At 50.2% G+C, this 20,521-nt stretch overlaps 5 protein-coding genes across 5 annotated transcripts; 1 reads left to right on the top strand and 4 right to left on the bottom strand.

Annotated features, from left to right (window-relative positions):
- Positions 1–244: 244 nt before the first annotated feature.
- Positions 245–1,534, bottom strand: ALTATR162_LOCUS9434 (uncharacterized protein; the record flags this gene model as incomplete). Its single annotated transcript, XM_043317068.1, has 1 exon — positions 245–1,534. The coding sequence occupies one exon, from the start codon at positions 1,532–1,534 to the stop codon at positions 245–247; it is 1,290 nt and encodes a 429-aa protein (XP_043173003.1).
- Positions 1,535–3,214: 1,680 nt separating this feature from the next.
- On the bottom strand, positions 3,215–4,187 carry ALTATR162_LOCUS9435 (uncharacterized protein; the record flags this gene model as incomplete). The annotated part of the gene is made up of 3 exons (XM_043317069.1): positions 3,215–3,230; positions 3,290–3,525; positions 3,585–4,187. The coding sequence occupies 3 exons, from the start codon at positions 4,185–4,187 to the stop codon at positions 3,215–3,217; spliced, it is 855 nt and encodes a 284-aa protein (XP_043173004.1).
- Positions 4,188–6,609: 2,422 nt separating this feature from the next.
- Positions 6,610–7,904, bottom strand: ALTATR162_LOCUS9436 (uncharacterized protein; the record flags this gene model as incomplete). The annotated part of the gene is made up of 5 exons (XM_043317070.1): positions 6,610–6,627; positions 6,688–6,807; positions 6,858–6,947; positions 7,009–7,721; positions 7,790–7,904. The coding sequence occupies 5 exons, from the start codon at positions 7,902–7,904 to the stop codon at positions 6,610–6,612; spliced, it is 1,056 nt and encodes a 351-aa protein (XP_043173005.1).
- A 736-nt stretch (positions 7,905–8,640) lies between these two features.
- ALTATR162_LOCUS9437 (uncharacterized protein) lies at positions 8,641–11,275 on the top strand (the record flags this gene model as incomplete). Its single annotated transcript, XM_043317071.1, has 7 exons — positions 8,641–8,715; positions 8,802–8,944; positions 9,152–9,211; positions 9,265–9,871; positions 9,924–9,996; positions 10,463–11,199; positions 11,258–11,275. 7 exons carry the CDS (start codon positions 8,641–8,643, stop codon positions 11,273–11,275), a joined length of 1,713 nt encoding a protein of 570 aa, XP_043173006.1.
- Positions 11,276–15,712: 4,437 nt separating this feature from the next.
- ALTATR162_LOCUS9438 (uncharacterized protein) lies at positions 15,713–20,171 on the bottom strand (the record flags this gene model as incomplete). Its single annotated transcript, XM_043317072.1, has 9 exons — positions 15,713–16,774; positions 17,111–17,256; positions 17,308–17,762; positions 17,810–18,067; positions 18,118–18,226; positions 18,371–18,991; positions 19,051–19,446; positions 19,499–19,691; positions 19,821–20,171. The coding sequence occupies 9 exons, from the start codon at positions 20,169–20,171 to the stop codon at positions 15,713–15,715; spliced, it is 3,591 nt and encodes a 1,196-aa protein (XP_043173007.1).
- Between the last annotated feature and the right edge of the window lie 350 nt (positions 20,172–20,521).

The following is a 20,521-nucleotide window of genomic DNA, read 5'->3' on the forward strand; positions in this document are numbered from 1 at the left end:
CATAAAGGAAGGCCATACGCATCCACACAGAGAACATTCGCCTGTGGGGTACAAGCACTATTGCGGCAAGCAGTAGACGACGGGGAGGCCGTATCACTCAAGGAAGGAGTTACAAAGATGGAGCTCCAAGGTCTCTGTTATCAAGTGCCCTCTAGAAGGATTTGCAAGAGAAGACGGGTCACGTAACCTGCTATAATACAATTAATGTCGGACAACTAAGCACCAAACACACACTTTTAGAATATCAGACTCTAAGACCCAGATTCAAAGGTCCACATCCCAACCTTACATGTGTACAGATCCCACCATAGGAAAATCGATGCAGACTGTTACACAACTCCTTTGCATTCGCTGTTCCAAACATTTTCCAGAGTAGGCTCAGTCGAATACGCACCGTCCAGATATTGTCTTCCTTGTTAGCCATCCAAATACCGAAGTCATGTGCGTACATGCGTAATGTACTGGGGCCAACATTCTTACCGCTGCGCGACATAATGTCGTCGAATTGCGCTCCAGATTCTGATATTGAGACGGCCATCATCCGTTCGCCATAACAGGTAAAATCGGGTTCTTCTTCGGCAGTAGGCCAAGATTCGATCAAAGTCGCCCTACCATGTAACATCTCCAGTACTTTGGGTAAGAAGATACATGAGGTTTTAGAGAATTTGACGTCCAACAACTTGCGGAACGTATATTGCGATTGAGCTCGCGACATTGTATGCTGACAGATGAAGGCGTCTGCTGGCTCCCATTCTAGGACCAGATGTGGAAGATCAATGTCGATAAAACCTATTCCTAGAGATTCGGATTGAGGCATCAAGCTTCTAGCGAGGTTTATGATTGAGCATAAACCTACAGGTTCGTACAAGCACTTTGCCACGTGGCAAAGCAGTTCGTCGTCAGGCTGAGCATAGTCGACAGCCACCTTGCCACCATCTGAATAGAGTGACAAAAGGGAATACAGTCGATCACGCGGAATTGCGCAATCCTTATCAGAGAATTGTCGTAGCAATGAGAGAAAGCTTTTGCTTGTGCCTCCCAGTTGGATTGACGGTAGACCCGAGTTATCGAAGCCGAGGTATGATGCAAATTTGTTGACGATCTTGTTGTCGTGTACCGCGGCTTTGTCACAACCCCAAAGAACGTTGATACATGCTGCAATCGACAACTCTTCTTTCTCCAACATTACAACGGCGTGTTTTGCAACGAAAATCTCCTGGGTGATCCACGCTCGCGACCAGTACTCGTTGTTGAAAAATTCCGCCTCGAGGGTCTGTTGTAGAACAGCTAATCGCTCGTGGCGTTTGGCCTCACGAAGTTCTAGACAAGGGGCCGTTTTCGAGCCGGGGTCCTTGGGTGTTGATAAGAGAGACATTTCCTGGCCGTATATCTTGTATATCTGTACTAGCAACGGACTTATTTCTCCGTTTGTTTGCTTCAGATTCAGGTAAGTAGGCAGTTTGAAATCTTCGTCCGAGAACTCGTCGTCCGAGAACTCTTCCTCCGAGAATTCTTCGTGCAAGAAGCGTCCCATGTAGTGGTAGCGTAAGACTTCGATTTTAGGTAATGCACGGCATAACCGTATGCATCTTCCAAGCCATATTCTTACTACCGTGGCACCTTGAAATATCGTTCCCATCTGCGCGACTTGGTGATTGCGCTCATCTATGCTCGACTGGTCGATGCACAAGGCGTCGATCCATATCAGTTGGGTCGTTTTCGCTGATGTGACGAATCCCAAACGCATGTGCTCAAGAAAATCGAAAAGGTTTTGCCGCACTCGGAACCGTTTCCCGTTGAGCAAAATCTCGTGTTGGGATGTATCTTGTCCCCATCGATACGAAAGACATTCGTATGACGCATCGGTTGTCGCGTGAGATATTTCGCATTGTATAAGAGCCTCAGTCGAAAGCCTAGGGAGGATCCGCACAAGTCTAATGGATCTTTTGGTGTGATCAAGCGGGGTATGCTTAAAGTATTCATCGGTTGAGATCCGTAGACTGCCTACGGTGTCGACCGTGTCCTGGATAGATTCCATCATGGACCGCATAGCAGGATGCCCTCGAGCAAACAACAGAAAGAGTCCTCTAGCCTAGGTACTTATCACTACATTTTTTATACAGGTGAGGCAGTAACGAGGCTGCAGGAATCTGCAGGATGTGGCTGGGGCTGAAGCTGAAGCTGAAGTCAGCTCAAGCGAGGAACGATAGGCGTTGCGGCCCCGCAAACGGTGAAAGTGTGGAAACAAGGCCACAACGAGATTTTATTGGGCACAGATCTAGAGACAAGTCGTAAACAAGCCGTAATTCGGTAATGCATAGCCCCAAGGGGGCTGAAACCTGAATGAGTGCATAGCCCGTGTCAAAACTACCACGTCAGCTTCCATTCGAGGCCATTCTAGGAGTTCTTGGCTGCGAATGGTAAAAGTACTCTCCGTCGGTTCGCACCAAGTAAGAGTTTGGTTGGGCGTAGTGTTGAGGCAGGTACTAACAATTAGCGAGTGGCGCAGTAAAAGCTGACGCCAGAATGGGGATACCTATAAGGCAGACTTCAGGCATAGAAGAGCGATTTAGTCAAATAAATAGTGTAGATTTAAGGGGAATAGCAAACACAGAACCAAGAATCAAGAACCAAAAAGAATATGATATAACGAGAACAAAGCTCGAAAAACTGATCAAATTGGGTATCCTTCAACACCCATCAACCGCAGTCGAGTCACTATCCTCTCGTAACCAGAAGCCCTGCGGCCAACCAACCAATCTAACCTAAAACGCCAAGCACAGCAATATAGCAAAGTGCTATGCACTTTGTAATACCCTAATGCAAAGAAACCATAATCCGCATCGCTAAATGTACAAAAGACTTTCAAATACAAACAACGTTCATTAATGCACAAGCTGCGATGCGCAAATCCACATAGCCACCAGATTCAGGACCAAGCCCCGCATAGCAATCTGGTAGAGAAAGCTAGCAAGCTGTGAAGCGTCAGTTGGCTGGCCGACCGTCGTGCCGGAGTGAGATGAGTGGAGGGACCAGGGCAGATATTGTTGTATCGTGATCAAACTACCACGGTCGGAGAAGAAGGTTCAATCCGATGACATAGCAAGGCCTCGATGTCACCTTCCATCGGGACGGTACGTGAGTAGTCGTGAAATGATTTCACGGCTGAAAGACACAGGAGATGCTGCTCAACAGGGGGACTGAAAGATGTCGTTCAGAGAATACGGTGTCTATTGATTGTTAGCCACTTGCCACGAATCCGGTTTACGCAAAGGAAAGAATAACTCACTGTCTGAAGAGTGTCTCAAGGCTAACAGCGCTGAGCTCCGAATCATCGGGTAGCGCGTCAACGAGCGGTATTATATCCGCAAACTTCTCGCCGCCTTTGTATGCGAGAACAGCAGGTACACCCGTGTCCTCAATCTCAGCGTCGTCGTTGTACATCTTGACGAAGCGGACTGTATCGTTGCGTTTCGCTACATCGTGCATGACGCTCTCAAACGTTTGTGATACGAGGGCCCTTGGCTGTAGAAATCGTTAGTTACTTGTTGTAGTATAGGATGCGTGGTGAAATGAATACGTACGTCACTGTTGTAAATAAACACCACAACAACAGTCCCACTCGCCGTCTTATCAACAGCATCCAAATACCCCTCGCCATCTACAAGCGGCATCCCGCCATAGATCCTCCTCGAAGGACTGTTCGTCCTCGACCGTATCCTCTCGCCCACATTCTGTAGCTCCCTCAACCTCGCCTCCCGCCATTGCCGCATGAAGCCCTCATCCATCTCGTCATCACTGCCAGACGACGTGTTCTTCTCATCCCGATACGCACTGACATTGTATTGCGCCGGCGCCTGTGCCGTACTCTTCGACTTCCACGTAAACCTCCTCGCCTGTTTCTTCGCCTGCTCAAAAGCCTGGGCATCAGCGATGACACCCTTGGGCCCGGTGTTGGCTTCCGAACGCATGTTCGGCATGTAGTAGTTTGCCCTCATATCGGCTGGGATATCGAGTTCGTCGTCTGTATCGACTTTCTCAAGGTAATCGGCTGCAGCACCGGGGGATTCAGGGTCCGAGATGTCCGAGTCGTTGTCAATGTCTTCGGGATGGGGGTTGCGGTCGCCGAGATCTTCGTTTCTGCGGATTAGGTCGTTGAATTCGTCTTGTGCGGCTGTAGTCGTCATGACGGAAGAAAAAAGAAGAGCGGGGACCGAGATGGACGGGCCGCGACTGATATATGTTGTTTGTGGAGAAGGGGAAGGTCAGCTGTTGGGTGTCTGTGTCCGGTGACGCGTGGGTGGGTGGTAAAAAAAGGAAAGGGAGTCGTTGCGTTGCAAGGTTCAAGGTGGTTCGGGTTTGGGATCGCTCAGTCTGTCTGGGATGAGGGCCCCGCTGGATGACAGGGCTTGGCGTGGACCTTGCAGGGCTGTTTTCGAGTGCGAGCTTGAGTTTCAGCGTTACAATTGGACGCGCACGGTAAGGCAATGCTGGGAGAGCTTCGACGACTTCAATCAGCGTACGTGGTCGATGCGGTACCGTGTGTAGGGATGGGCATGTCAAGTGCTGTTTTAGGGCTTAGGGCTGATGCTGACCGGTACTACTCGCGATGCATTGGATGCCCGCACGATCATCTCTCACCTTCGATTGGCGAGAGGCACATGGCACGTCGGCTTTATGAAACAGGATGCTCGAGTTCGAAACACGCTCGTCCGCCGTACACCGCCCAATTGAGGAGCTGCGGGTGGCGCGCGATGGCTTCCAAAGCCTGTCCACTGCTGAAACACCATGCCGAACTATCTTGCTACACGCCTCGTTCGATACGTTGACATGTCGCAGCACCAACTTGCCCTATCCTCGTCTTGCGCGTTTTAAGGCTACACGTCACAGTTGACCACAAGGCATCGGTCGATTCACTTGTGCACCGCTGGCAATGTTTCAATCTTGTCGAGGCAGCAGCTGTCATGCAACACCATAGTTTAACCGGCCAAAAGGGGTTGAGGGGACGTCTTCCCTTTCGGTCTTGTTTGATATTCTTGTCCCGGCTACATCCCTGATGCGAGTCCCCCGGTCGCATCGTATGCAGAAATCCTTCCATGTTCGCTTCTAGAAGCATTATTTTTCATGGCTTCTGTTATTCTCCGACTCCTGCATCGGCTGAGGCGCTTCCTTTTTGTTCAATTTCAGGGTCCAGCAGCTATGCAAGCCTAAGATTGGGGGCGGTAATAGCTGAGGCATGTTCATGCCAGCCAGAGACGAAGCTCCAATACATCTGAATTCCCTTTCGAAAATAGACGTTGCATGGTCACCGCCCCGAAATACGACATGGCTCTTGCGCCTCCTGAGATGAAATGCTCGGTCGATATGCGGTCAAACGAAGATCCACGCCAGCTTCTGTTGTCAGCCCTGCGCGATGAACGTTATAACACGGTCACGTCACTGTGATTCTAGTAAGCTCTGGTCAATGACGCTCTGCCCTGTCACTACTGTCTCAGCGTGACATCCGAGTTAACCCATTGATGTCCCCTGGGCAACCTGGTCATGTGCATAACGGTGTGCCACGCCACTAGATCCGCGAACGGGTATATCCCAGGGAAGGTAATCACTTTGGAGCTGTTAATGCCTCGCACAGAATGGCCTGGACTAGACGTTGCCATGAGCCAGACTCGCAAAACTACTGTTACCGCTTAGAGCGCCGCATAACAGTCGCGGCAAGGTCTAGAAGGCACGTTGAGGGTATTTCCTTCTTTCCATGGTTGTTGGAATGACATGGCCGTAGCGCTCAAACGCTCGAGACGTTGCAAGATCCCTAGAGAAAGGAAAAAGACAATCATAAGTCACTGCTGTGAGGAAAGTGTTGGTGCTTAAATGCGGGCGCAACGCAATAACAAGTCATCACAATATCATCACACAAAAGCATTCCCGTTCGATAAACTTAAAAAGAGGTATATGGAAAACTCGCTGACTACCCCCCACCAATTCATCTTTGCACAACCCAACCAAGATCGTACACATCAAAACCCGCATGCGCGCCAGAAACAGAAGCCCATGATCCGTCCACATCCACCACATATAAGCTCCATCTTGCATGTAGTTCCCCATCTCTTTCCCACATAACTTGTGTGCCAAGCACATTCATCCGCTTTTACCATGATCAAGCAAAAAAAGAAAACGCAAGGAGAAACACTATGTCGAAGGGTTTGATGTAGATAGAGTGGTTGCTACTACATGTTACATAAGAACAGTCGGCCCGGACATGAGTAGACGAGCACGAGCAGCGCTGTCGTAGAAGAAGAGGAATAGAACAAGTGGTATGGAAGGAAAAAAGTACAAAAGGATTCCGGGCGCCTGAAACATCAGTCGGCAACCGTAGCCACATCGAAGCGTCCTTTCCAACAGACAAGTGCGAGTTATTATATTCTTATGAGTAAGGCAGCGGCTCCAGTACTCTCCTGGTTGATAAGATGCAGCAGGGGTATGGTATTGCCAGGAGATGTGGAGATTCGCTGTCGTAGGTGTAGGTGTAGTTTGCCAATATTACAGGAGTGCGCACACGTTCGGATTGGCGTCGTTACATGGCGTCGTAGTTGTGAGGTAGGCTGACGGCGCTTATGCCCAGATGCGCAGCTATGGCAAGTTAGCTGTCTGTATGATGCATGAGGGAGTAGAGGAAACGAGAGAACATACCATCGAGTCCCAGGAACCGGTGCATAGACTGAGCGCGTCGTTGCTGACGCCGAGACAGCTGACGCGGTTGTCGTGTCCTTGCAATGTGCCTACACGTTCGCCGCGAAGTACGTCCCAAACCTGAGAATTGTTAGACTGTGGAACTGGTGGGCAAAGCGCTGATTGCTTACCTTGCACTCGAAGTCGTCATAACCTGCAAACAGCAGTCTTCCGGAAACAGAGAAGGCTACGGATGTGATACCGCAGACTGGTTCGGGAATCTGTCGACACATACATTAGTAATCCAAATACCAGAAGTGCCAAGCATGTCATTGAGCGTACCTGGTATGATGCGAGTTCGCGGTCGGCGCGGATATCAAACAGACGGCAAGAGGCATCGTCCGAACCGGTACCGAAAGCGTTACCGTTGGGGAAGAATTGGATAGCGTTGATGTCGGAGTCGTGCGCCGCAAAGGTCTGCACGCACTTTTGCTGTCTGATGTCCCAGAGCTTGGCGAAAGCGTCGCAAGCACCAGAGACGAACTGGTTGTGGTCGAGCGGGTTGATGCTCAAGCTCATAACGTCGCCGAGATGGTCGGCGAATTCGTGTACCTTGGAGCCGGTCTCGAGATCCCATAGCACACAGGTCATGTCACCAGACGATGTGAGGATGCGCTTGTCAGAAATGAATCTGCAGCAACTGAGGTATCCCGAGTGGCCCGACAGCTCGCGCGCGACACGCGTTGGTCCTTCCCTAGCCGACAGGTTGTAGATGGAGCAGATGTTATCGAGACCACCGCAGGCCACGTAGTTGCCAGACGGCGAGTAGGCGCACGTCATGACCCAGGACGAGCGCAGTGGGATGGCATGAACCTTGTTTGTCGTGTAAGCGTCCCAGATGATGAGCTTTCCGTCCTGCGAAGCCGACACGAGATGTCTGCGGTCCGTCGACCAGTGCATGGCGTAGATTTTGGCAAGATGGCCCTTGAGCGTCCGCTTCGTCTTCATGGTGAGGCGCGGCAGGGCCTCGACACGGTCTCTGGCAACATCGCGAACTGCGCATCGTGTTAGCCGTCTACGTGCTGTCGTTGCGGTGTGCAAGCCGGCCGGAAAAAGAACATACGGGTGGTGTCAGCGAGCTCATCCTTCTTGCGCTTTATCCTGTCCTTGAGCGCCTCAGCGTCGCGTCGGGCGAGCTGGATCTTTTGCTGGATAGTTTCCTGATTCATGTCGGCCATGTATGAATGTGCTGCCGGATGGTGAGGTCGGTGTCGCGGAGAGCGCGAGGCGGCGAGGCAGGCGAATCCAGGGGGGGCCTCCTAGGGAGCGCGACAGCCGGGTGGACGAGGGAACGGCGAGAGAAGCGATCGACAAGCAGCAGCAATGGCGAAGGAGGCGCGCAGAGCAGATTGAATTGCTTGCGCAGAGAGAGCGGCGGCAGGCAAACGGTCGTGGGGGCTTGAGGATGGAAGGGTTACGAGGGCTTTGGAGATGAGTGAGGTACAGGAGCGGCCCGGGGGTGAGCTTAGCTTGGCTTAGCCGAGCGCTGGAGATCAAGGGCGTTCCTCCGGCACAGAATGCGCAAAACCTGCAGTACTACGCGAAGAGTGAGTGCGTGGATTGAATACCAACGTCGTAGCACCCTAGGAACACTTTGGCTTCACTCTGTGTTTGCACAATTGAAGCGACGACGTGGTCAAGTGCTGGAGTTGCAGCCCTCCTCCTGACGAAGAAGGCGCGTTCTGCAATCTCCTGCAGCGCACCTCCTCCTTTGGGGCTGCCGAGGCGACGGACGAATCAGCGAGGGGGAGCCCCAAAGGAGACGTGCTAGCACAATGACCCGCGTCCGCCGCTATACCGCGAATGCCTCATGTCCTGGACGGCCCCGAAGTCTATTCATCTTTCCATCATCGCTTCGAGAAACGTCGCCAACGCCACCAATACCGCTGTGCACCCTGTCCGTCCGCTGCTATCATGACTGCACCGCCCGCCGTGACTGCAGACCTGCCCGTCGACGCTGCTTTCACCAAGGGATTGCCCAAGATTGAGGTACTGCTCCAACCCCCTTGGTTCCGAGTCAAAGCGCCAAGGAAGCTCAGACTTCCGTTCGCTGCATTGCTAATCCCGCGACTCAGCTTCATGCCCACTTGACCGGCAGCATCAGTCGCGACTGCCTGCACCACATATGGGTGACGAAGAAAGCGCGGGATCCTGATCTCGACCTAGAGGATCCTCTAGTAGCTATTCCCACGGGAAAGGTCGACTACGATATCAAAACGTAGGCCTAGCTCGATTTGATTTGCCTATTTTGCGGAATTATCGCTGTAACACCGGCGTGCCGTTGGGGAATACATGGGCTAGGACGATCGAACAGCTTGCGTGGAAGCGAGGTCGTGGCCAATATTCTCCTGACAAATGGCTGCCATCCCAAACAGCCGGCTCGCCAACGTGCAAGACATTAGCAGACGTCTGACAGCTAGGTTAGGTTCTTCCCGCTGTTTTCGTCGTACATTTATCGCCTTTGCAGCGATTTGCCGAGCATCCAGTATGTCTTCCGACATAGACGTGTGTGTGGTGAGCTGTGGTTGATCGATTTAGGTACTCAACCAAAGCTGTGCTGCAAGACTTCCAGCATGATGGTGTTGTCTATGTTGAGCTTCGAACAACCCCAAGGGCAATTCCTGGGGAAAACGTTACCAAGGAAAATTACGTGAAGACCATCTTGGATCAAATCAAGGCCCATAATCATGATGCTAATAATACCATGCGGGCTTTCCTCATATTGTCAATCGACCGTCGCAACAATACTACTGAGGCGGAGGAAGTTGTTGATCTTGCCATAAAGTACCAGTCCGCCGGGGTCGTCGGTGTCGACCTCTGTGGCGACCCAGCGAAAGGCGACGTGCGCATATTCGGCGACAGCTTCGCTCGCGCAAAGGCCGCTGGACTGGAGATCACGCTGCACTTTGCCGAGAGCGAGACTTCGGCTTCAGACTTGGAGCTACAAACACTTCTATCATGGCAGCCTAACAGACTAGGTCACGTCATACATGTCAAAGAAGAGTTTCGGAAGATCATCGAGCAGCATGGGACTGGCGTTGAGCTATGCCTCAGCTGCAACGTCCATGCGAAGATGATCACGGGCACTTACTCAGACCATCACTTTGGAATGTGGCGGAATAGCAGTGTTCCCGTTGCCTTGAGCGTATGTTCTAGGCTTTGATATGCGTACTACGCTGGCGACTGACGTATTGCAGACGGATGATGTTGGAGTGTTCTGCAGTCCTCTCTCGCAAGAATACTATCTTGCAGCACAACACTTTCATCTAGGTCGGAAGGACATCAGATCTCTATGTGAGCGCGCAATTGATTCAATCTTTTCGGGTCCGGACGAACATGCCCGCCTCCAGCAGATCTACACGACTTGGGACGGATGGGATATGTGAATCACCATCCAAACAACGAACAGTCATTTGGATCTTATATCCAGTCATAACGACTCCGATATGACGAAGAGTATGCTACCACGTCTTACGTAATAGTCATCGCTGTATACGAGATCTCGCATCACAGTTTCTTCTCCTCCTTCAATCTTTTCATCGATAGACACCATCATGCAAACACCAAACAGCGAGCCTCGCTCCACACATCCTCGTTAACAGATGGTCAGTATGCCACGGGGTGTTATGTGTTAAGGCTCTAGTCCGAGCTGACGATAGTACAAATGACTGTGCATCAGTCAATGGTATGTTATACTCTGCATCGGAGATCATTTGTAGCAAACTAATGTCTCTAGCGGACAACTACGCTATCTTTGCGCTGTCCAAGTACGTAGGGCAAACTATCCATGGGAATTTCACTTTCCTACCGGAAGTGAACCCTGCAATGTTCGCTTATGCAGAGATTGCCGTTCCTTTCAGCGACCACGATGGCGCAACAATCCTCCTCAACAATATTTTCAGTCGTCGTTGGATAATTCAGCTCAAGTACAACACGTCTCGACTACAACCTGATTCGAACGTCTTCGACGTTGAGCAAGAGCTCGAACCAGACAGGAAGGCCGATATAATAAGAGCGCCATTCGTTATCGATGTGCCTAGCAATCCTGGAACGGACAAATCAACTCTTTTCAATAATGCTTCCACCGAAGCCTCGAAGGATGATTTACTTGATATAGACACAGGTTATGGCCTTACCTGCTCCAGCAAATACCCAAATCAACACCCTTACACCAAAGACTTTGACAGAAACGAAGCCGTCGATATTGCCAGAACATTCTGCGAAGGTATCGTCAAGTCCGAGGTTGACACAACTTCGATCTCACCAACCGTGAGGGATACCTATCAGTTTAATAACATCAGTAGGGATTACACACTGACAGAAGCCAACGCTAGAACAAATCTTGGGTTCTTCGCGCTTACTGACAACGCTTTGTTCATCCAAGCTCGAAACGCTAAACAGTTCTTCGAAGGAGTTGCCGACGACGCTAAAGTCGATCACTGCGTCTTAACATACAAGCATATCATCAGCGGCGTAAGGAACCAATACCATGACTCAAACGCAGCATAGTTCATATAATAACTACTCTTAGTGCGATACTGACGTTTAAAAAACAAGAGGTAGCGTTCTCAGACTCAATACCCGCCACTACAGTGTCTACACCACTATCGACGACCTTCAATGCGCTAACTACAATGCCACGATCTATTGGCGCATGGCCACATCCGCTGAACAAGTCTATGGGGTGAACATTGCGACCCCTGTTAGTATCACGGACAAGGACAAGTTAGGTAAGCTATGTACATGTTGGTACCCTACATATCCCCTCACAGCAGATTTGTCCTGCAAGGGTTCCGCAAGCAAGTGTAAGGGCTTAGCGGCGAACGACGAGAGGAAAGCGGCGATCTGGGACAAGTTTTTATGCTGATAAACAGCCTCGATGTGTGTATTGTAGGTTGTTGAGCATGGCTGGTCTTCTTTAGCAAGGTAGAGCGCTAGAAGTCCATTTGAAATCCTCTCTCACCCCTGCATCTCGTGTTCGCATCACTCAAAAACTATTACCGCGTTGATAGATGGCATCACGTACTGCGTGTCGCTCCTGCCACGCGCCGCGAAAGCCGGTGCGGACTCTTCTTGGCTAAAATTAGTTAACACTCAGAAAAACCTCTATTCCTACACCTTCTCACTCAAACGTTTAGGCAAACGCCCCCTACTGTTAGAGATGTTCTACTCGCTTCCGATGCGTTTCTTAGAAGGATGTCGTACTTACCCCAGCGCGTGCCTGCTATGCCTGCCAACCCCCAATGCCGCGCGAATTAGCGCGACGCGCTAGTGTCTCTTGTCCGTCACTTCCGCCCCTCTATCTCTCTGCACGTCAGCCAACATTCTCACTCACAGCCCTGCTAACTATTCCGATAACGCCTGAACGTCAAACATTCATCTCAGTACCAATTGCAGAACATAACGCATGCGCTCATGGCTTTATCGTGCTTGCTATCTACACGCGATCGCGGCTTTTCATCCAAGGGCGCGAGCTCCACGAACTCACGGAAACCAACCAAAACACCGCATCTCCGGTCGTTCGCGCATGGTACCGATAAGACTTGAGGCCAATGCCCAGGACCAATAATGTTCCCAACGAAAGCGTTTTGAATCGTTCCAATCTCAGCCTGCTTATACTCTGCAATCATGTGGAGGAGTATTAAAAGTGTGGTATAGCGTAGTCTACTTTGTCCGCTCGCGATGCCGCTCACCCCGCCAATCAACCACTTCTTGTTGGCTTCACTATGCTGTACATCTTTGAGAAGTTCTTCAGCACACACCAATACCAGAGGCCAGAATCTGTGTACACTCAAGAATCCTCGGCTATGAATTTTGGTTTCTCTGTTGGTGACTTCGATGTTCTCACTGACAAGAATTTTCTGGCAAGCAGTTCATCGGTTCACCTAGGTAGTATATCACGCACCGAGCAATTCCTAGATATACAAGCGTTGCAGAGATGCTCCTGACGAATACGCTCACCTCACTGCACACGTGCAACAACTTCGCGATATACTCGACGATACGAAGACGTTCATTGTTGAGCCGGAGCGACAGGGACTGCTACCGCAAAGCGAGTCGCGATTAGCCTCGCTGAAGGCACGACACTATGGCTGCAACATAACGCTGGATGAAGTCGATGAGTTCCTCAAATGAATACAAGAAAGTGGAGACGGATATGGGCAAGCGACGAATCATAAGTCTGGCGAAGTTTATCATGTCAGACGCAAAAGCAATTGCGAAAGACTATGAGAGCGAGGCGTCTTCTCTCCAAATACAACTGAGTAGTGTGACGAGGTAAGCCTCACATGTGGTGCGGAAATCATGACCCAACAGATGTGCAGTTTGTCTGTACTAAATGTTCGGGATGTTTTGACGCATATCGCAGAGGATTACCGGACCGGCGTGCGAGAACCGACTGTGATCTCGCGTGCCTTAGTCGAAAACGAACCCATCGAAAGACAAGAGCTGCCCAGGCAAATTAGTCAAGACCTTGAGGATAACAACTTACACCCTGATTCTATCAGCCCGAACATGCCCTTTGTGGATCAATGGCCATCCCAAGCTATTAGCGGTGGTACCCTGGAGGAAGGTTCCACTGCACCACTCCTACCGCTCTCAAAAATGGTCACAGAGAACAAGATGTCTTCGGTCTTAGATGCGCAACAGTCGGCCGCTGAGGACGGTAAGACTAGTGCATCTGCGTCTCTGGATTCGGCAACTCTGCTTGAGGTACCATAGGCCACTTGTAAGGAGACCGTTCCAAGCGATGACGGACACCTGTATGCTGATATAGATCATGTTACTACGAGGCCCGAAGATAGCACAACCGTGTTGAATGAAGGTCTCACGCTTAGCGAACCACGCTCCCGCGCCAACAGCACCACATCCAGTGCTAGTAAGCTGGACGACTGGCATCCATACGACCGGCCAGCCCCAGCATATGTTCGAAAGAAGTTATGGCTTCTCTTTCACGATGATCCTACACCAGACCCGTTCTCTAAAGGTACCACACATGTTAAACTACAAGCGTTCCATCAGGCTGCCTATAGCGATGAGGGAATTATCACCCGAAGGACGGTGTTTCACCATTTGTCTGATGCGTTGTAGCAGGTTTCTGAAATTACACATTCAGAGGACTTGGAAAGCATAATTTCAAGATTCGATGCCAACCACGATGGATACTTTGACAAGAATGAGTTTCTGGGCCTGGTCCATGACTTGGTACGACGCACGTCGGAGGCAAGAGAAGCTCGAAACGAACTCGAGTTTGCAACAGTGGTACATCAAGCGAGAATCAACTGGGCAAAGAGAAGAGCAGCGGAGCCGTTGGCCTTCTTGTAGTAGGGCTTCTCGAGACTGCCTGGAGCTGGTGAACATTCGATAACGTTCTTGACATCCCTGTCAGGGAGACGCCAAATTTTACAACTCCGTCGGCCTTCAGCATCATGGCGTAGGAGGCGAATGGGTGTGTTGGCAGAATCAGCGATTTCGAGGCAGATTGGATCGGCATCGTGCCAAAAACCCTGCAGTACGAGTACCGCGATCCACTTCAGAAAGTACAACGGATTGCAACAGCCTTCACATTTCTTGAGAACATATCATCGCACTGCGTAATTTCCGACCTAGATGTTTTTCTCGACTGCGCTCGTATTGCTTCTCATCTATCTGACGAAAGAGACACCCCATTTGTCGATCAAATGTCATCTCAGCTTGAGGCCGCTAAAGTGGTATGCTTAGGCATCCCTGAGCACCTTCTTGGTTTTACACTTACGCTGAAAAGCGCCGAGGCACTGAAAACATCGACTTACAATAATTTCGGCAAGTTCAAGTTGTGGTGGGATTCTAATCGCCTGACTTGCCGATCGAACAAGATCTACATCGAATCCGCGAAATGGCGCCTTATCAGAGATACGGTCAGCGCCTTCTGTGCGGTACAAATACTAGCAGATGTGGAGGACTGCGCTCGCCGGGTCATTCATGAATTCAATGAGAGCGAAAGCGAAAGAGTGGCGAAGCGCAAGGCTGAGCTTACTGCAGCACCTTGGGAAGGTTGCATCGGATATGTGACTATCTCCGGATTGAGTCAGCATCGGATTGGCAAGAGACGGGGTATGTGACATCCTCATCTTACAAGCACAAGAGCTCATCGCGTAGGTATCCACAAGATATTCTCGAAGATCTCTATTACGGATAGCGGACAGCTTCTTCCGGTCCAGAAATTCACGGCTACCCTCAGGAAGCGCGCAGTGTATCACCGGTTGTATTTGTCTGGTGACACGACTATGTACATTGTGCTCCTGTGGTATCCTACGCATATGCCGACACAACGGTAGACGACTTCTGCCTACATCAACTGTTGGGATCTTTCTGCTCGAAGCAGACTCCAAAGCACCCGATAGAATACTGAAGCACATATCTGGCTCATAACGGATACGAAGCTTGGACTTCACAACGAGGCTGAGGGGCTTTGATGTCGGGTCTGTTGCCGGCAATTTGACTACAATCAAAGACAAGAGGCAGCTGTGCAAGTTTTACATATCTTTTCAAATGGACCCTAGTGACGAATTCCGCAACGAAATGAACTCGCTCAAGGTGAAGGACTAGCGCACTCTGCTTGAAGAACGTCCGCTATACTAAGACGCAAAACAAGCAGCATCAATTGAACGCCACTTCCTACACAATGCGATATTCTTACTGTAGCCTTCCAAAACGTTCACTGTACTCGCATCCAAACAATCAGCTAACCTCCGGAGCGTTCTAGACGTCGGCCTTGCCCCAACTACAATATATTCTCTTTCGTCATTTACGCTTTGAAATCTCCAAATCGTAGTACTCGTCATGAACCGCAAAGGTATAACAAAAACAACTAACTCCAAAGACCCTTGAATTGTTGCTCGACGTCATGGTAGGTGCTAGGGTCGATTCAGCGACGCTTGGCGTCTCCGAAGAACTCGTTAAGCGCGTCGTATGCAGCACGCTTCCTGATCCCGTAGTCGTCGCTAATCTATTGAATTTGGTTTACATGTGCGCCTGGACCCAAAAAAGAATAATTTGAAGCAGCTGATGGCACCGTCACATTTTTTGTGAAAGCGTTCCGGGACAATTCGGGAAATGGCGCTGATGCTTTCGGTCTGCTCTTGCGCTCGCCGATGCTGTGTACCTTCCTTCGGAGGCGTTGCTTCTCAGAGGCGCCTTTCAAGTCAATAATTCGCGGAAGACAGTCTACACACTCGTGTATATCAGGCACATGTTGGGTAGACTCGTAATAACACACGATGTGCTGCCAGGTATCGCACGTCTCGCACAATACCGTGTTGCTATCGTCATCGGAGTATCCACAGATGCATTTTATCGTAGATAACTCTTCTTCATCAATGGTGGCTTTTACTGGAGGCGATGGTGGTGGTCTTCGAGGCGTGAATGACTCTTGCTCCTCAACGGTGGCTTCTACTGGAGGCAATAGTGGCGGAAATGCGCTGTTTTGCATTTCATTTTGGCGACGAAGGCTCCCCATGTAGCACTGTAGTATCATACTGAACTGAGGATCAGGGGCCTTAAGGAGTTGCTGCTTTACGTTGGGGTCGAGGTCGGCCGGGATCATGTTCATACGAACCTCATTGGTTAGTGGTTGTTTGCCCGGCCGACCGGCGGCAGCTCTTTGTTGCGCTTGACGCGTAAGCTCGAATAGGTTGGGGTCAGCAGTCAACGGTTGCTGAATAGAGTGATGAGGTCCAGGAGGGGTCATGACGCGGGCATGTTGCACAGAAATCGCCTGCTCCTGTGCCTGCATTTGATAGTGTTGTTGAGCGTGTTGTTGAGCATGTTGTTGAGCGTGTTTTTGAGCGTGTTGTTGTCTTGCGTAGGCTATGGCAGCATGCTCCTGCGGGCTACTAGGTTGTTGACTACCTATCTGCTGCTGTTGGTGGACCAAGTGAGGAGGAATGTTAGAGAAACGTCCTTGTCCCATTAGTCTATTTCTCGATGCTTGCAATTGTTGTAGCTGTGCCTGGTTTACGTTTGCCATAGGGTTCTGGAAACCCATTCCCATACCGCCCTGTTGGTGGCTCTGTTGCAATAAGTCCAAGGGGCCTATCGTCTGACGAGGAGCTTGAGAAGATAACTCAAAGTTTTCTGGAGAATTTGGTGTTCCAGCATGGCCACTTCGGTTCCGGAAACGCGTCACTTGCCGATCCCTGATGCTTCTAGTTATGCTTCTTGACACTGGGTTATGTTCATCTCGGATGTGTCTCCTCAAATTCTGTGGAGAGGCGAATGGAAGATTGCATTTGCAGCCGGAGTGCGTGCAGACAAGCGCCGGCTTGTGCGTCATTTCGTGCTGTGTACGAAGGTCATGAGTTGAAAACCCCGCTAACATGTCTGAACACCCGGGAAAGCGACATACGAACGCATATGGTCGATTGGACGTCTTGAACATCGTGAGCTGTTCTGGTGTGAGTCCTGCAACCGTAACTGCTGAGAGCAGATGATCGACTTGCGTAGCGTATTCGAGCTGGACTACGCTGAAAGGCGTGGGATCCAAAGGTCCTCCTAATGAACACACGTTAGCCATATATTGGTTCTGCTACAGAAATAGCTTACTGTAGTCATCGGACTTCTCGAAATGGACTTGTTTGGCACGCCGATAATTTACATAAACACAGAGAAGTTTGTAACAATCTGCATAGTGCTCAAGGTATCTCAGACGAGGCTCGAAATTACGCGCGGCGAGAAGGTCTGGTTGTACGTCGTATGCTGAGTCCAAATACCGCGTATGCTGCTGAGAACTGATGAAGAGGAGAGTTTCCAGGCAAGCTTCCAATCCTCGGTCCCTACCATGCGCAATTTCTGCTGCGAAGGCGAGAAGATGGTCAAGCCAATGCTCGTGGACATATGGCTGAAGGGAATACAAGCATTTGCCAACATCGACTGCTTTTTGTTCGGCAGGGATAATGGAATCGGAAAGATGAAGGCTGAAAGTCAGGTAGTTCAGACAAGTAATGGTAGTACAGCTCTCCGCATCCCGTAGCGAAACGAAACCACTTTTCAGAAGGTACCTTGGTAGGGTCAGCTATTTCTCATCTCAATGTATGACAAAACTCACTCTTGAACTGTGAAGTGAACAAAAGATATTTGCCCATTATCATCTGTTTGTATCAGAGGTTTGCAGAGGTCGACGATCGCTGCAGGAAGCTTTGACCTCTCCGATAACGAGACGGCCCCTGACGCAAATACGATAGCATCCTGAAGTTCTGGGATCCTCAGCGGGCGTCTCGAACATAGAATCCATTTCAGTATGTTGATGGTCCGCTCTCGCGATAGGGATGGATAGAGCATGATCCTCTGTACGATGCGGGAGTAGCTGCACATGATCAGCATGAAGCCTGCGTGTATATACAGATAATCACTCACAAATCATGCAAGTCGTGCGGCATGCTGGCAATCGCATTCTCTAAGTCGTCAAGATTGTATGCGTCGATCTCCAGTTGCGCTAACACTAGTCGCACCCAGAGGAACATTCCTAGAGATTGTTAATTCTTGGTCAAGTATATGGCTGTTATAGTCTTGAGAACATATCATTTGGCGTTGCATGTGGTAGGCGTCATTTGATGCAACAAGCTCGTACGTGCGCTGCGATGCTCAAAGAGTTGAAACGTAGACATACCTTGAGACTTTAAAACTACATTCTTCTTTACCTCTGCGAGAATTTTGTCTACACCGACGAGGTGCTCAAACTTCTCCCGAATGATTTCTAGGCTTTTAGTAGCGAAACGTGTTATGTCGGCTGTCAACGCATCGCTCTCTTGGTCCAGTGCCACTGTCGGTCTTTTCGACAATTTTCCTACCAACTCCAAAATGTCCCGACTGACAATAAGGATCTTCGTCGGTGCACAAGCTTGCGATGGGCTCTCAAGTTGCAGTATCGAAACAAGAACATCTCTGACAGGAGTGAGATCGCATGGTTTTCCATGCATGTCGTATCTGATACACTCGTCGATGCCATCGATCAGAATTCGTGGCATCACCAACTGTGGGAGCAGATTCGATAGAAGCCCTTGAAGGTTCTGAACGGAGAGCGAACGACTCTCAGCGACGAATTCTTCGTACACGTAAGTGGCAAGATCGGTACGTTGTCGAAGAATTTGAGATACTAATGTGGCGAGAATGAAGACCACAGGATCGGGATATATGCTGCTGACAGTGTAGCTGTAAAAACAGAACAAGATGGTCGACTGTTGGGGTGCACGAAGAAATTGTACCGTCTTCGCACATAGCGTACTTTTGCCTAGACTTGTCGTTAATTCCGTTCCAATAAATATACCTAGGTTTCTTGACGCAACTGACCGGAGCCAGGCTTGCCCTTCAGCCATAAAACTGGAGCGCCCCGTCCATTTTGAAGCCACGCCCTCATCCTTTGGTGTCTTAGAATCCATTCAGTAGTACCGTCACAACAGTCGTTGACGAGTCTGTGAAGGAGGTTGTCTTGGTAAGCCTGACCGCAATGAGGGACAGTCTCGAGACCCAGCCAAGAAAGCGCTGCTGTAAGCTGCGCTGTCGACCGATCCTTCTCCGTTTTTGTTACTGCTTGAAGAGCTTCTCTGCGCCATTGCATGGTTTCTGAGACAAGGTATGCGTTTGCTTCTTGATCGATCAATGTGGCGTGTTTTGCGAGACTATCCAGGATGCAATTGAACCTGCTTTCGAATTGTCCCCAGGACGATTTGAAGAAACAAATCCAGCCTAAAGCTCGTCAGAAGTGTAAAAGGCGTGCACAATAGACGAATGAGATCACCATTTCGTCTGAACAGCTTATATGCATGCTCATGAAACTTCAGGATGTCACTGTAGACGACTGCAAGTGCTTGCTGAAAGTCAGGCTTATCTTGCAGAGCAGTTCCTAGCCGATCGAATCGAGGTAGCATTGCTGCGATCTGACTGTACGCTGCTAACAGTTTCTCAAAAGCGCTGATATGATCCGTAGCGAGCTAAATATCGTGAGTGATGTCGCAAGTGCGGATACAAGGGCTCTGACCTGCATCATCAATTTGATGGGTGCCTCCAGGAAACTAGATGTCAGCATGATCTGTGTCGAAAAGCCTGATGTCTCAACTCACCCATATCCAACTAAGAAAAGGCGTGCCGTTGCACAGCACTTCAATGACCTTGGAGTACGCCTCCAGCCCATTGAGAAACGGCTCGAAGCGCTTCATGTTCCGCATGCACTGTCGCGCAGCAAGCTGTCGCTCGACCTGTTTCGCGGCATCGCGCACATCGCGCAGTGTGGTGTCGCTGAACTCGCGATCGTCGGTGCGTGAATACCGCTGTACTGTCCTTTCGAAGCTATCGAAGCTTTCTTGGAATGTTCTGTACGCCTGGGGCGCGAGTGTGGTGGGCTTCGCGGTGATGAGAAGGCTACCGGTAGGCTTGGGCGCCCCGCCAAAACGCGTTCCGCACGCAACTGCCATCGACCGCGACGGCTAGATGAACATACTGATGTTCGAGGGACAGAATGTGGTCAAATGCCCGCAAGAGGAGCCTGCTGACGAGATATAGGTTTGCGAAATTCTAGAGGTTCCTTTACATGACTTTCAGACGAGTCTCCTTGCGAGGCAGAGCCGCTGCGCATAATGCGCATCTGATGCGCCTCTACTGCAGCACAGCCGCCACAATCGCTACGCTCAGCCCTCCTTGTCGCAGCGGCATTTACTTTCTGTAGCCATGCAAATCTTTATAGTACTCTCGATTCATCATCATCAGTCTTGTCGCGTGATGAGCGCGTCTCGATCTGAACCTACCTAGTCGACCGCATCAAACC

The sequence above is a fragment of the Alternaria atra genome (genome assembly GCF_907166805.1).
Source record: "Alternaria atra isolate CS162 genome assembly, contig: 30, whole genome shotgun sequence".
NCBI classification, from domain to species: Eukaryota; Fungi; Ascomycota; class Dothideomycetes; order Pleosporales; family Pleosporaceae; genus Alternaria; species Alternaria atra.